The sequence below is a fragment of the Sceloporus undulatus genome, chromosome 2, assembly GCF_019175285.1.
Source record: "Sceloporus undulatus isolate JIND9_A2432 ecotype Alabama chromosome 2, SceUnd_v1.1, whole genome shotgun sequence".
In the NCBI taxonomy this organism is placed as follows: Eukaryota; Metazoa; Chordata; class Lepidosauria; order Squamata; family Phrynosomatidae; genus Sceloporus; species Sceloporus undulatus.
The window spans coordinates 262,667,520-262,682,515 of record NC_056523.1 but is presented as its reverse complement, the minus strand read 5'-3'; the positions used below and the strand labels follow the sequence as shown (position 1 = coordinate 262,682,515).

The following is a 14,996-nucleotide window of genomic DNA, read 5'->3' as shown; positions in this document are numbered from 1 at the left end:
GTTAATTAGAAAATATGCATGATAGTTGAATGTATTGGAGTGGAGATATTGGTAGGTATAATGAGAAAACTTGTTAAATGTGATAAATGTAAGTGTAAATGTTGTAAGTGACAGTGTGATAAATGTAAATGGGAATGGCATTTGTATTGATGGCAATTTTTTTGAATAACGATTATTTTTAAAAAGAGCTCTACCACAAGAGGACAGTTGTGAACAGCCTCCTAAACTATTCTGCTCACCATCCTTTTCTGACCTATAGTGAGGCTAAATCAAAAGGAACACTTTTTAAAAAAAATCATTTTCAAGTAGTTTTTTTGGGGGGTGAAAGAGTGAAATGCAAAATTGTGTTCTAAAAATAAGTGTCAAATTTTGATTAAGGCAAAAAAAAAAACCCCTTCAATAAGCTAATATAATATTTAACAGAGGATGTCCAATTTTTCACATCATATCATACCCTTGTGCTGCTGTTATAGGGATTGTTTCACTGAAAGTCTGACGCCAGCACTGCTCCCCATTAGCACCTAGAAAACGGGTTTTTTCCATGGCCAAAACATTTGAAAGTTGGAGTCTTGCAACTCCTAGAAGCAAGTCTTTTGTTGTTTTATCTTTGTGCCACAGCTCCACCAGTAATGGTAACCTTAAATATCAAAAGAATGTAAGCATCAGATAGGAATCTGCATTTTTCTTCTGACTGACATATCATCTCCTGCACAGCTTTTAAAAAACAAACAAAACAGAACACATACAAACCATTTTGACATAAGTGAGAAACCTCTCTCCTACAAAGTTCCATCAATAAATTTATTGTTCATTTATTTAGAGCATTTATAGCCTGTCCTGCAGCCTAAATGCTTCCAGGGCAACTCTGAGAACCCTTGGAAAGGCCACTCAGAGGCTGCAGACAGCGGTGAGAGGAACCTAGCCTGCATGTGGGTAAAGTTTGCAGATTTGTATAGCACTCTTGTTTAAATTCAATCTGTCTGTGCAACCCCTTGAATTACATACTTTAACACCATTTCTACCACTATATCATTTGCCTTCCTGAAAGCAAACAACAATGCTAGGTTAAAATCTATAATGTAGTTGTTGTCTCATGGTGTTTCTATCCTTAATATTTCACTATTAACAATAGTAACAGCCCATCCTAAAATGTTCTAATGTATCTACTCCTCCCTCCCATTACTCTGGATTCGTAATGCATGGAGACCTTACATAGACGATTATTTTCTCAAGAATGTACAGCTATGGATCCCTTCCTTCAGTAGGAATGTAAATTAACTTCCACACTGCCAAGGAAAGTAAACAATTGAGGAATGGAATTATGGGGGTTTTAAGCAAAATTCATTAGCAGACACTATATAAGCTTAATGAGATGAAACACCTGAAATAAAGTACCGCTCCTATGAATGAGAAAAGACAGCTAACCTGCAGTTCCAAAGCATTTCAATATTGACAGATAGCTTGCATAGACATACATCCAAACATACAGAAACTATTTAAAATAATATCCCAGTACACACCTGAAAAAAGTATCCTGAAGCTGATGAGGCATCGTTGCAAAATCAAATGCACAATAGGACTGGGGAAGAAACACCTCCATGTTTTTTCTTACTTCCACAGGAGGGTTTGTCATAATAGGGGCTGCACTGCCAAAAAATGGATATGAGTACCTATTGAGGATGAAAACATAATAAACAAAATTTTATTCATGTTAATTGTGGCCTCAAATACTAAGTAAATATAATTCTAGCTAACAATCGTGACTTAAAGATATGTCAAGATCGGCAATTTGAAGTATCATCTAAAACATGATGTACCTTAACATGCAATTGACTGGAAACCCAGTATCCAAACTGTGGATAGTTCTTAGGTCTAGTGAGAAGCAGAAATGATGGGCAGCTGTTGGAACAGCAACTTTTGGTGCTGCAGTAGATTCAGAACTACTGATGTGTTGACTCTGGGAAACAGGTATTTGGGTATTCAACCCTGGAAACAAAACAAAACAACTTTTAGAAATTCACTTTAGTTTCTGTTTTGTTAAAATATTATATGTATGATATTCTCCTAAATGTCACTAAACATTGTATCTGTCAGACAATCTAGCAGGTATGAATATGTGTCAATACCTTCAACAATATTCTAGATATAACTGTTTTCAACAGGGATAGCGACAAGCTGGAACATGCCCAGAAGAGAGTGAACAAAATGGTAAACCAAGCTCTATGGACAATGGCTTAGACAGCTGGGCATGTTTAGCTTGGAGAAGAGATTATCTGAGAGGTGATGTGATAGCTAGCCCTAAATATTTGAAGGAGTGTCATGTAGTGGACAGAGCAAGTTTATTTTTCACTGCTCTAGAAACAAGAGCACAAACTAATGAATTCAAATTACAAGAAAAATTATTCCACATAAACATGAAGAAGAACCTCTCAACCTTAAAGGCTATTCAGCAGTGGAACAGACTGGCTTGGAAGGTGATGAATACTTCTTTTGAGGTCTTTCAGTAGTGGTTGGATAGCCATCTTTTAGGATGCAGTGTATTTCTGCAGGACAGGGGAACGGACCAGAAGATCTTGGTGATCCCTTTCCATTCTATGATTCTTTCCTTTCTAGACCTAAATTCTGAAGTGAATATACACTAGCAGCAACAAAGAACAACATAAATTCAAGATACCCCGCCAGTCTGCTGCCAAATATGTATGACAATTTGAAGATTAGCCATGCTATGGTGGCTGATTTACATAGCAAGCTAACACACATGGAAAAGGAAAGGTCTCTACATTTCAAATAGCCTCCTCATCATGACCTTAAAGTGAACTCTGTATTCTGTTCATAAAGTACCAAATAGTATTTTGACACCATCTCACTCCTTCAAGCTCAAATGGATCTTTCCAGTCTTCTTGACTTAGGAGTTTATCACATTGCTTTGCTCCCACAATAGACGTGGGATGTATTCTTTAAGGAGGCAGATTTTATCACATTTCCCCATCACTGAGCAGTATGCAGCCTCTGTGCAACCCAGACTTCTGCTACAGCTTTTTGAATGGAAAAATCCTGTTCTTGAAAAGACCCGGGAGAAGCCCAGAGAAGCTGGGTTGCACATGGGCTGCGTACTGCCCAGTCATGGGGAAATGCGTACAGTGACATTCCGAGTCTATCGCAGGAGCAAAAGCAATGCGATAACCTCCTCAGATTACTGTGTAGCATCACCTACCTCTTTCCAACAGATAAGATACTATCTTATCTTTTTAAAAAAACCTACCAAGAATATATTCGTAATAGAGAATACAGCTATAGCTTTATAGTTAATAAAATTAATGTCTATTTAACACCTACCTTTCTTCTCTGGCTTTGGATTCTTGTCATACTGAAGACTTTCCACTTCACTTTCAGTTGAATCCTCTTTTACAGGAGGAGAATGATGAATCTGAGGTAGTGCATTATGGGAAGTGTGTTCAGGTCTCTTTTCTTTATCTTGTGTAGGAGACAAAGCCCTTTTTACAGTTTCAGAGTCAGCCCTTGAAACTGTGTGGATTGTAGGCTGAAAAAATGTAGTCTCATTAATATTCAAATATCATTTACTTACAAAATAGCTATAATACCACAACTCTTTAAATATTTTCTATTACTTGCTAATTAGCTTACTTGCTGTTCACCGCTATGATCTTTGGAATAGCGGTATATAAATAAAACAAATTATTAATTATTATTATTAATTATTATACTGCTCCATTAAAAAGTAAGTCAGTTATAGAAAAAAATGAGTTCTACCTGTGAAACTCTGCTATCCTTTTGTAGAGATACTGATACCCCGACAGTGGGTGCCGTATCCAAAGGCAATGGGGGCAGTCTTTGCCGGGTTCTGTTGGGTGGAACAAGAATGAATGCTCCTTCAATAGTTACTGGATGTTGCTGGATTTCTACATTTCCCTTCTTCAGCAAGCCAGCTAGAAGTACCTCAGTGCTTCCAAGAGACTGATTTCCACAGCAAAGATGGATCTAATTTTCAAAAGAGCATCCTGAAAACAACTGGGCTATAGACAACAGGAAGCATACACAATATTTATACCAAACCAGCCAATGATTACATCTAAGTGGGGGAAAAAACAGATCTTTAGAAGGGATACGCTTGCAGTATCAGAGAAGCTGCTATAGAAATCAAAACTTTGTTAGCTTACTGAAAGAATCTAATTTTACCCAAACTGCTGTATCCTCCAAAAACTTTGCAACAAACTCTACCTGGCCTTACTACAGGGTATTAAAAGGTACATTCCACCATTCGTATCCACAGGGGATCCATTCTGAAAAAATGCAGGACTTTGAGTCACATTGTCCTTAATGGCTGACACAACATGTGCATGGCGACTAATGCGGCAGCATGCACATGCGTCCATTTAAAGAAATGAGGCTTGTGTCTGTGGATGTTTAAAATCCATGGATGGCAAGCCCGCAGATATCAAGAGCCAACCATATAACCAACAATCCAAAGCAACTTCAACTGATTTTACTAACAGATCTAGAAATTGAATCAGTTTCGTGATTCCTACAGTGTGCATAGGCTTAAATTTTCACAGTAATTGTAAGAGCAACTTTGTACATTTACCAACACGAGTATGTTACCATATAGGTTTACACGGAACCCATGTACCTTCACTGCTGGACTAGGATACTCATCTTCTTTTGGTCCAAAATGTCGGTATGCATGACACATGCGGCTATGATTAGCTGTCAACTACTGTGGGATATTCAACCCCAATATTAACTGAATATTTTCCTTTCTCTTGCCTAGAAACATATAAGGGGGCCAGTGTGGTACAGTTGATTGGGACTTGAGAGACTTGGAGCTTGCTCAAGAACTCACTAAATAATGGATCTCAGTTTGTTACTCTGGTTCAGTCGTTTGAATTGTTTAATTGTTTTTTAAATTTTGTATTTTTAATGCTTTATACTGTTTTAACTTAGACTGTTTTAAATTTGTTAGCTGCCTTGAGTCCCTGTGCTAGGAGGAAGGCATCATATAAATAAAGAGAATAATAATAACCAGTTGTTGTAAGAAAAAGGTAAGAGGAAGAGAATATATGTATGCCCCTTTGAGCTCACAGGAGGAAAGGCAGGATATAAATGTAACTATTAATAATAAAGATAAAATGAACATTGCTCTGGTGCTCATCGGCCAGTGCAACGGATGAGCACCATCTTCTCTATGCAACCCACTATGCTGTCCCAGAACTGATTCCAGAACTTCTCATTCTCTGGTGCAGAGTTTGGTGAGCAAGGGGACAATAGCAAGGAGGTGCACTGGTCTATCCCAACTGCACGATAGAAGAATACCTGCCAGCAAAAACATCCTCTTGGATTATGACTTGATTATTTTCTTTAAAACTGTATTTTGGACTTTATAGGAAGCTCCAAACTACTGTATAAACAACTAAAAGCTAATTAACAACAGAGAAACCATAGTTGCTTACCTGCAACTTTGAATGAGCTAGCAAATATGCTCTTAAAACTTCAATACTGCTGCGTATTCGAACAGATGCTCTCTCTGGCTCAAAGTTTGGATTCATCAAGTTAGTGAATGTTTCATTGGTAACATCATTGCCCAGTAGTGAATAGTAAAAGAAAAATTCAGGCTGCCGTTCTGGAAGTTTCATTGTGGTTGGTATTAGCTATTATAAACAAAGGGAGTAAATGAAATAAGTATAGCTCCTTTAAAAATGCTCAGCAGCTTTTCTCACATAGACAGATTTGTAATAATAATAATAATAATAATAATAATAATAATAATAATAATAATAATATGTTTTATTTATAAACCGCTATTCCAAATAGATCATAGCGGTGTACAAGAAAATTATATAACAGTACAAGAAAAATCTACAATTAAGATACACTGTATCTTCAGGCCAGCCCCTGATGACGCTGGGCCGGCCTGCTCTCTCCCTCAACGGCCGAAAGATGACAGTTATGGAGGGAGGGCACTCTGTCTTCAGGCCAGCCCCTGATGACATTGGGCCAGCCTGCCATGGAATATGGAATATGGTTTAAGTATTTAAATATTTTGCTCATTACATCAGTAACACTAGGGATTAGTGATGTCAGCTCATGGTCAGATTGCAGATACCATGCCCATTTCCCCTGCTTGCTCAACATCAAGAGAGTGCAAGTATTACAGTACTTTTAGGATTTGTTTACACTTTTAGTTGCAGCTATCTTAAAGGTAAATACGTAACACAGACTCAAAAGATTAGAAAAGCCATCAAACTATTAAGCATAGCCAATGTAGCAGAATGATATCATCCACATATCAATCATCTGGAAGCTGGAAGCTCTATTCAAACATAGGAAGTAATACAATAATGCTACCTGCTGATTTCCTGTAGTAATAGGGTACAATGATATATTTGTTTTCCTTTTAACATTAATACTTTAGGATGGTTCATGCACAAAGTGGCATTTACTTGCCATTTCAAAAATGCTAACTTTGAAAAGGGGGTACTTTTGGACATTTTCTATTTTTAAGACCAACAACACATTGGAAATATGGTACTCCAATAGCAGTGTCTCCCCCCTTTCAGTGCCTCATTTTCCACCAACTCGATCTTTCAACTGTTCTAAATTATCCCCAGAACCTGTATAGTTGATGCGTGGAGAACTCCTTTGAGCATGCATGGAATTGTTTTTGGTTATACAGTAATGTAATTTTAAAAGGTTGAAAAATTGTAGGTGGGGCCTCTCCCAGGTGAACTCTCCATTTTATACACACATGCGCGCACACACACACACACACATCTACGAAACAGTCTAAGAGTACAGCCTGATGGCTGCTTTGGCTCCTTTCGGCTCTCTCCGCTCCCTTGCCCAGGGAAAGGTGGAAGATGTTGTTCCTGCTGGATGACAGTGGGATGGAGGTCTGAGACATTGCTGTATCGAAACCCTAACGTTTTCTTACTAAACAAAGGAAAGCAATGTAATAATAATAATAATAATAATAATAATAATAATAATAATAATAATTTTTATTTTTATTTCCCGCCTCTCCCTTCACATAACTGTAGGGTTGTCCTGCTCTTTGCCAGAGAGTTGACTACAACAGCAACAACAACCTCAATACCATGTTCTTTGTTCAAACCCAAAGGGTGGAAGCTGTTTGACCAAGACACTGCTGAGTGACTGGGCTTGTTTTTCCTTCTCCTCCCCTCCTCCCCTCATGGCTCTGACCAGTGTGAAGTCTAGCAAAGAGTGAATTGTGGTAAGTTGCCTCTTTGTTAGACTTTGCCCCAGTCAGCACAATGGCAAAAGGAGGGATGAGAAATAAAGAGCCCAGTCACTCAGTGGTGCCTCGATTGAACAGCTTCTACTCTCTGGTTTTGGACAAAGAACATGGTGTTGTGGTTGTTGCTGACAACTAGCTGGCAAAGGGCAGGGTGATCCTACAATTGCACCAGCCACATTATTTGCCCTATTTAATGGGAAAAGACAAGGACACAGCAGTTCCTTGAGCCTTGCTCTCCTTCCCACTGTCAATGAAGGAGACATTTCTCAATGGCAGGAATCTCAGCCAGGTCAGATGCAAATCATACCATAACATCATTCCTCCGAACAGTGATACAGGTTTCCTGCACTAATTCGACCGGTTAGGGATCAAAGTACAGAATGATTCCACATTTCAATGATTTCCACTTTTTGACAGTGTGATGATCCCTAGTCTGTCAAATAAGAGGGAGCTTTCTGTACAATGACTAACACTAACATGATGCATACACTCAGATACGTACATATGCACACACACATAATGACTAAAATAACATATTAGCCATTTTCAGAAATGGTTTCCATCTCTCATACTACCAGCGTTCAGTCTTTAAGGCAAAGAAAAAGCAGCTGCATTAAGAAGCTGAATCAGTATTGTTACCTGTTCTAATCGTGTGGCGAATGCAACAGTAACAGACAAAATGAAGTAGTCTCTGCAGTATTCTGCCGGTCCAATTTGATGATATCCTTCTTCATTCAGCACTGCTACAAGATTTTTTGGGTCCAATCCAGGGAGTTTCAGAGGTACTTAAAAAGAAAATTGATTTTTCCCAGTTAGTTTTCAGACAAAAGTATGAAGTGTGAATTCATATCCTACAATGGAGAAATTTCTGAGAATACCTGTCATCAGTGTCATCAAGAAATCCTACTAGTGCTGAGCTTTCATGGTGCTGAATAAATGCAGTGTGGTAATGTGGATTGGTAATGAGTGTATAACAATTAATTATATAAAACAATTACATTAAAGAATACTTTAAAATAATTAAATTAAATAGCTAATGTAATTAACTTATACAGTCAGGACTCCACATTTGTAATTTTGACTTCTGTGGATTTGATTATTTGCTCAGTTGTTCTTTCTAGGAATCTCTAGGTCTTCCTATAGTCAGTATGCCAGAAGTCATACCGGAAGACCGAGAGATTCCTAGAGAAAACACTCTTCTAGGCATTTGTAGATCTTCCAGCACAATTTTAGAGTTAACTTCTGGCAGATGTTGATCACAGAGTTGTGCTGGAGGACTTATATTTCTAGAGAGGTGTGCTCTCAGCTTTAAAAAAAATAGTGTTTTTTATTTGCAGTTTTCCTACTTTCCCAGGGGTGCTAGGTCCCTAACCCCACCAAATGTGGAGGCTCTCTGTATAAAATATTAATTAAAAATACATTACCGCAATATCAGCAGTTCTTTGGTGTAGGAGATTAACCTATTTCTAAACATCATGGTGGAGAATTTGGGCCCATATATTTAAGTGTACAGTTGTAAAATGACTATAAAAAGTGTATAGCAGCACATAAAAACCACATTACTCTCAAAGTGTTGAGTATATTTCTCTCAAAGTAATAAGTAACAACTAACTTGTTACTCTGGCAGAAAACAGAAATTAATGTCTCTTATTTTTTTAAAAAATAAATCATTCCATACTCTGAAATCTAGATTTAATTTATATCCCATCTTTCTCTATTTATGATACCCAAAGTGGCTTACAATGTAAGTTTGAAGCACAAAAGGTTAAAGGGATAAGACAACCAATCCAATTGAAAATTTATTTTAAAACAAACATACATTCAACACATATTACATATTTAAAAAATATAGCACAACCACTGAGTATTTTTCTGCCTCAACCAGTTAAAGGCTGAGCACCTGTTGAAATAAGAAGATGCTCAACCTGCTGGCTAAAAAACAGCAGAGTGGGAGCCAACCTAGCCTCCCTTGGGAGAGAGTTCTAGTTCCTAGGAGCAGTTACAAAAAGGCTTTTCCCTATATCCCACTAAACAAGGCCCCACCCCATAAAGAGCAGACACACATGGTCCAGACAGTCTGGACATAAGCCATACAAAGCTTTATAGGTCATAATCAGCACTTTGAACTTTCCTGGAGATGAAACAGTATCTATTTCAAAAAGGGAATTATATTACATAGAAATATTCATCTGAATGAATTAAATTTATACCATCCATGCTCAAGACAGAGTGTTAATAGCTTGACTTCATTCTGTTATTTTCCCCCAAATGTCAAATACAACTAATAAAGGAGAGTAAGGCTATAAAATGTAGAAATGAAAATAAAACTCACCATTTGAAACACTCCACTGAGGTTGTACTTTACTAATCTTGACAAAATAATTTAAATAAGCTTTAGGATAGAAAACCAATTGAAAAATAAAGGTGAAAGATGAAAAGTCAATAAAGAGCATAAGCTTAAATAGGATAGGTGCATGTGTTCGTTTCTCCTGGGCTTTATTTCAGTACCAAGGACTGATTGATTATTTTATTTTCAATAAAAAATAAAATTATAAACATATAGACAGAATGGAGAAATAAGAATAGGGAAAATAAAATGACAGCATAGAAAAAATGAATGTGTAGGAATGAATTAAAAAATTTGTATTTCAAAATGCTATTGTATTTTCTCATGTAACAGATTCCAACATATAATGTACCCTATCCTCATGCTTCCAATAATTAGTATCACAAGATGTGGGGACAGGGAAAGGGAACATTGATATGTTCTGAATTTAAATCCAAAGTGTCTTTAGCCCTGATACTTTCTTTTTTAACTTTAGGAATTACAGTATTATGATAACCATCTAAACAGATCAGTTTATCAGTGAATACAGTCAATACCTTTATAAGCAAAACACTATACCTAAGGCTGCTGCCACACTGCAGAATTAATGCAAGTTGACACCATTTTAACTGTCATGGCTCCATCCTATGGAACCCTGGGATCTGTAGTTTGTTGTGGCACCTGAGCTCTGACAGACAGCTAAATAGCCCACAAAACTACAAATCCCAGAATTCCACAGCACTGAGCCTTGCCAGTTAAAGCAGTATCAAACTGCATTCATCCTACAGTTTTAAAAATGAGCAAACATGACGTCAGTTCCTAAAAAGACCAGATTGATCATAAGTACTCAGAAATCATCTATCAAATGAGCAAGAGAGGTCAGTCTTAGGCTTGTATGATATAGGATTAATTACTACTCTCAAGGGGCACAATAGTGCTATGGTGGTAGAGGTATACATATAATTAAGAAAGAGTGCTTCTGGATAGATGCTGAGCCTAGCAATTCATTTTCAGCACCAGAACTGTTGATGAATTTTCTGTAAACAGAAATAATAAAACAAAGACAAAAACATTCTGCCAGTGTTTGGTAATACTGTAATTATCATAATACTTTAGGGTCTTAGGATTTTACACAATCTTGGATTCCTTAAGAATTTCAAGAACACTATAGTGTTTGTTAAAGATTTTACTATTATACCAACCTGTCATGGCTCTGGGGGGTGCCTCCTTAGCTTTAAAACCATCCACAGTTGCTTTGGTATCAGTCTCTAATGTCAGACTTAGTTGTACTTCAGATTTAAATTTGGTGTATTTGTTGCTGAGTAAAGGATACCATTTTGGTGGCTGCAGAAATTCATACAAAACAAAGAAGTTGAGGAAAATGTGTACACCAAATTGTAAATATACAATAGTTACCAAATAAAATGCTGCCAAACTGAAAAACATATTTTCAGAGATCTTACATTTAAAATTAAGACAAATCATTCTTATTGGTCATTATGGCTATAACACTTATACCGATGCTTTTTTATTCAGTTCCCCCAATATAAGGAAGGATTTAAGGAGGGTTTTGGGCCAATCTAGATATAAGAACAGAAGCAATGTCCCCTCTCCTGTAGGAAAGATAATCAGTGGAAGACATGAATTCACATTACATTAAAATGGCATTAACAGTGTACATCTACACCTTATTGTTGCAATTTCAGCTATAAATCACACTTAGAATATTTCCAGCTACTCTATGTGCATTTCCATTTATTCATGGAAATGTCTGAATGCAGTTTGTTTTTCACAGGATAACAATGGCTTATAACAATGGATCTTCTCTTTTGATGGGAGGAGGAGAAGCTAGTTAACACTGGCCCACAAAATAAAAAATACAGGGGTACCCCGGGTTACGAATTTAATTCGTTCCGCCGCCGCTTTCGTAACCCGAAAATCTTCGCAAGCCAAAAAACCCCATAGGCGCTAATAGCGAAAGCCGCGATTTCGTGCGAAAAAGCGCCGAAAAGCACCAAAATTTTTTTCGTAACCCGAAATAACCTTCGTAACCCGGAACAGTTTTTTTGAATGGATTTTTTTCGTAACCCGGAAATTTCGTAAGGCGGCGCATTCGTATCCCGGGGTACCACTGTATATAACATGTGTCCTTAATAGTTGGAAAGTTTTGTTTCACATTTACCCTATTACAAAAAGACAAAGGAAAATCACAAATCCCTTTAACAGCAGCCATCTGTTAACTTTTACTTTGTAACAGATAATCATTTTAGCAAGTCGGTCATTGACTCAAACTACCAATTTACAATTATACTTATTTCTTAGTACAGAAGCCTTCAAACTGGACAAGAGATAACATAAATGCATACAACTTTGCTGTCTTTCTAGACACAATTGCACAAGTTGTCATTAGGGGTTTCATATCTGGTCCTTCAGGGAATTTTGATAAACCTAAGTCCAGTGTTCTATGAAATTACTTCATAACTGTAAACATCACATGCTTATGTTCTCATGTTCACAAGAAGTTTCTAACACAAAGAAAACAAAGTACAAAAATAAGGAATAATGCTTTAGTCTAGCGTTCCCTTTGACATGGCAATTCTTTACATGCAGGGACTGATGGATAAACAGCATTTAGTGCAGAAATGGGAATGTATGGACATTCTGGTATTGCTAGACTGTAACCTATCAGCTCCTGAATATCCAAATGTGAGGGATGTTGGGAATTATGGTCCAATATCTAGAGGGTCACAAGTTGCCGGCCCCAATTCAGTTATTTGAAACTAAAACTGTACCAAGAAAACTACAGTTGATCAGACCAGTGAGAAATTAAGTCTAGAAATCTGTGATTCAGCCCTGGTGGCACAGTAGTTAATGCTTGTACTGCAGCCACTTACTCACAAACCACAAAATTCGAAGTTCAATACCAGCCATGGGCTCAGGGTTGACTCAGCCTGGCATCCTTCCAAGGTCGCTAAAATGAGTTGTTGGGGGCAATTAGCTTACACAATGTAAACCGCTTAGGGAGTGCTTAAGTGCACTGATAAGCGGTATAGAAATGTACTTGCTACTATAATCCTAATCAAAATTTATTCTGGAATATTTGTTAGGGATCATACTTTCAATATGATGTCAAAAATAATACCTGTTTCTTCTCCTGAGCAGTTCTTAAATCAAGTATAACATAACCTATAGTTTCCTTTGCTGCAGTTGAAGAATCCACAGCAAAGCATTGTAGCTTAATAGGAGTACGTTGTAATCTGCAAGAAAATAAAAACAGAATCCATGAAGAATAAAGATTTATAAATGTGTTTGCCACTTTCTGGTTCCCCAGTGGCATATGTGATACATCCTTGCCAACAGATTTCATCTGTGAGCTACTGTTCCAGAATGTTATCTTATTCACAGTTTGGTATTTATAATGCCATATAATGTTTATAGTGCTCAATATAATATGGCCCATTATTATAGAAATCTTTTTTAAAGTGGGCTCCAGGTATATTATGACAACTGAATATAAACCGAATTCAGGCATTACAAAATCAACACAAACAGGGGAAAGCACATTCACTCTACTCATGAAAAGAGTTCTCTGAAAAAGAAAGTTTCCCCAATGTACAGAAAAGGCCTTTTCTTCAGAAAGTTACTGTTCACATGAAGGGACTGGCAGAATGTCTGATGATACTATGCTCTCCCTGCTTTTGTGTTTATTTAATAAATCCTTTAACAAGATAAATCAAAGATGAATCTATTTTTTGACATGAAACATATGAGACAATACAGATTGCCACTGAAGAAAATAACATGAAATTTCTTTCACAGAGTTATATCAAATAAGGATTTAAAATATGCAGCCCGTTGGCTTTTCCAGCAAAGTCTTGGGGGAAAGTCCATAAGCAAAGTTTGACAAATATGAAGCAAGCAAACAAAATCAAATAATTCAGAAAACAATGAGAACGTAACCTGTGCTGGTGAAGTGCCTTTCTGTCAAGTTCCCAAGCTAATTCTGTGGCAAATTCAGGTTGATCACTATGTTGTACTGGGTCAGTAGATAAATGTTCACCATCAAATTTTGCCTCTACCACCAGCATATGCTTTGGACGTTTGGGAAAATAACGTCCTAGAAAAGGAGAAAAATAAATTAGGATTACACTGACAGTCTAATATTAGAACATGACACAAGCACTTACAAAATGCAACAAAACTCCAAATCCACAAAATAGTAATGTGTTTACTGGGCCAAGTAAAATACCCAAATACTACATCATGCAAGCTTTCAACGCTTCACTGGCCTCTTTATCAGGCAATGCTGTTAAAAATCATGCAAGAGGACAAGTAGCAATGTCAGAGTCACAGGCTTTCCATCTCAGATGTTACTTCTGTTGTTAGTTAAGATAGTCTAGAGATGCGATTCCCAAAATCTGGTCCTCTGGGTGTTTTGGACTTCAGCTCCCAGAAGCCTCAGCTCTTTTGGCCAATGGTCTGGGATTCTGGGAGCCAAAATCCAAAAGAACTGAAAGGCCAAAATTTGGGACTCACTGGTATATAAGGATATTAGTGCATGCAGAGGCCATTTCCTGTCTTGTTCATGTGGGAACCAGGGACAAGCGGAAACAAAACACAGGCAATACAATTCCAAATCTATTAGCAGCAGCAAAGTAACTTACAGTTATCACAAATATCCAGGCATCTACAAAGACTGAGTTATTCATTACACAAAACACTACTCTCAAAGTGAAAAGAAGGGAACTGGTTTTTACAGAATCCTTACCCCAGTCATTGCAAAAAATTAAAAACGTTTTTGTCCGCAGTGAATGGTGAACCACAGTAAAGCAATAATCCCACAGAGACAGCCGCTAGACTTCAACTAGCCAGACATTTATTGTTTTTAGAATATTTTGGCATGACATAGTCAAGGATCAAGGTTTGCTGAAACACAATCATCCCATCTGCTGGAGAAAGATCTAGAAGACCCGCAACGTGGGCCGCTCATGATCACCATCACAGTTCTGGGAGCCTGGCTACTTCAAGAGGTGAGCCAGCCCACGTTCCCACTCTCTCAAGGCCCCTTACGGAAGCGGTGCATCTACCTCAGCTCACTCTGAACTTGAAGCTACAAGTTCTAGCCATAGCCTAGATCATTCACATCAGAAATCAACACCAGAATGCTGTAACAAAATGAAGATGGTTCCCTAGCTCCCTGCAAGCCCATATGCAAAAATGTCTCCCCAATCCATCTCAGGTTGAGTCATCTCTTCCTGCACAAAGTTGGAACCCATGGGCAGCCATCACTGAAAAACCGACACCATACAAGGACATATACCTATTATGGCTATAATTCTGTGCACACTTGGACCCCAATGGGAACTGTTCTTGAGTAAACAAAGGATGTTTATTCTG

The 14,996-nt window shown here is 37.6% G+C and overlaps 1 protein-coding gene across 2 annotated transcripts in view; it reads right to left on the bottom strand.

Annotated features, from left to right (window-relative positions):
- Positions 1-14,996, bottom strand: part of CEP120 (centrosomal protein 120) — a 44,525-nt gene that overhangs the window by 23,616 nt on the left and 5,913 nt on the right. For both annotated transcript variants that reach the window (XM_042454109.1, XM_042454108.1), the window contains exons 2-11: positions 13,560-13,716; positions 12,742-12,856; positions 10,802-10,943; positions 7,913-8,058; positions 5,469-5,666; positions 3,772-3,999; positions 3,337-3,541; positions 1,818-1,986; positions 1,521-1,670; positions 455-637 (exon numbers count right to left, since the gene is read on the bottom strand). In XM_042454109.1, coding sequence (XP_042310043.1) covers positions 455-637; positions 1,521-1,670; positions 1,818-1,986; positions 3,337-3,541; positions 3,772-3,999; positions 5,469-5,666; positions 7,913-8,058; positions 10,802-10,943; positions 12,742-12,856; positions 13,560-13,716 — 1,693 coding nt within the window. The remainder of the gene's footprint in view (positions 1-454; positions 638-1,520; positions 1,671-1,817; positions 1,987-3,336; positions 3,542-3,771; positions 4,000-5,468; positions 5,667-7,912; positions 8,059-10,801; positions 10,944-12,741; positions 12,857-13,559; positions 13,717-14,996) is intronic.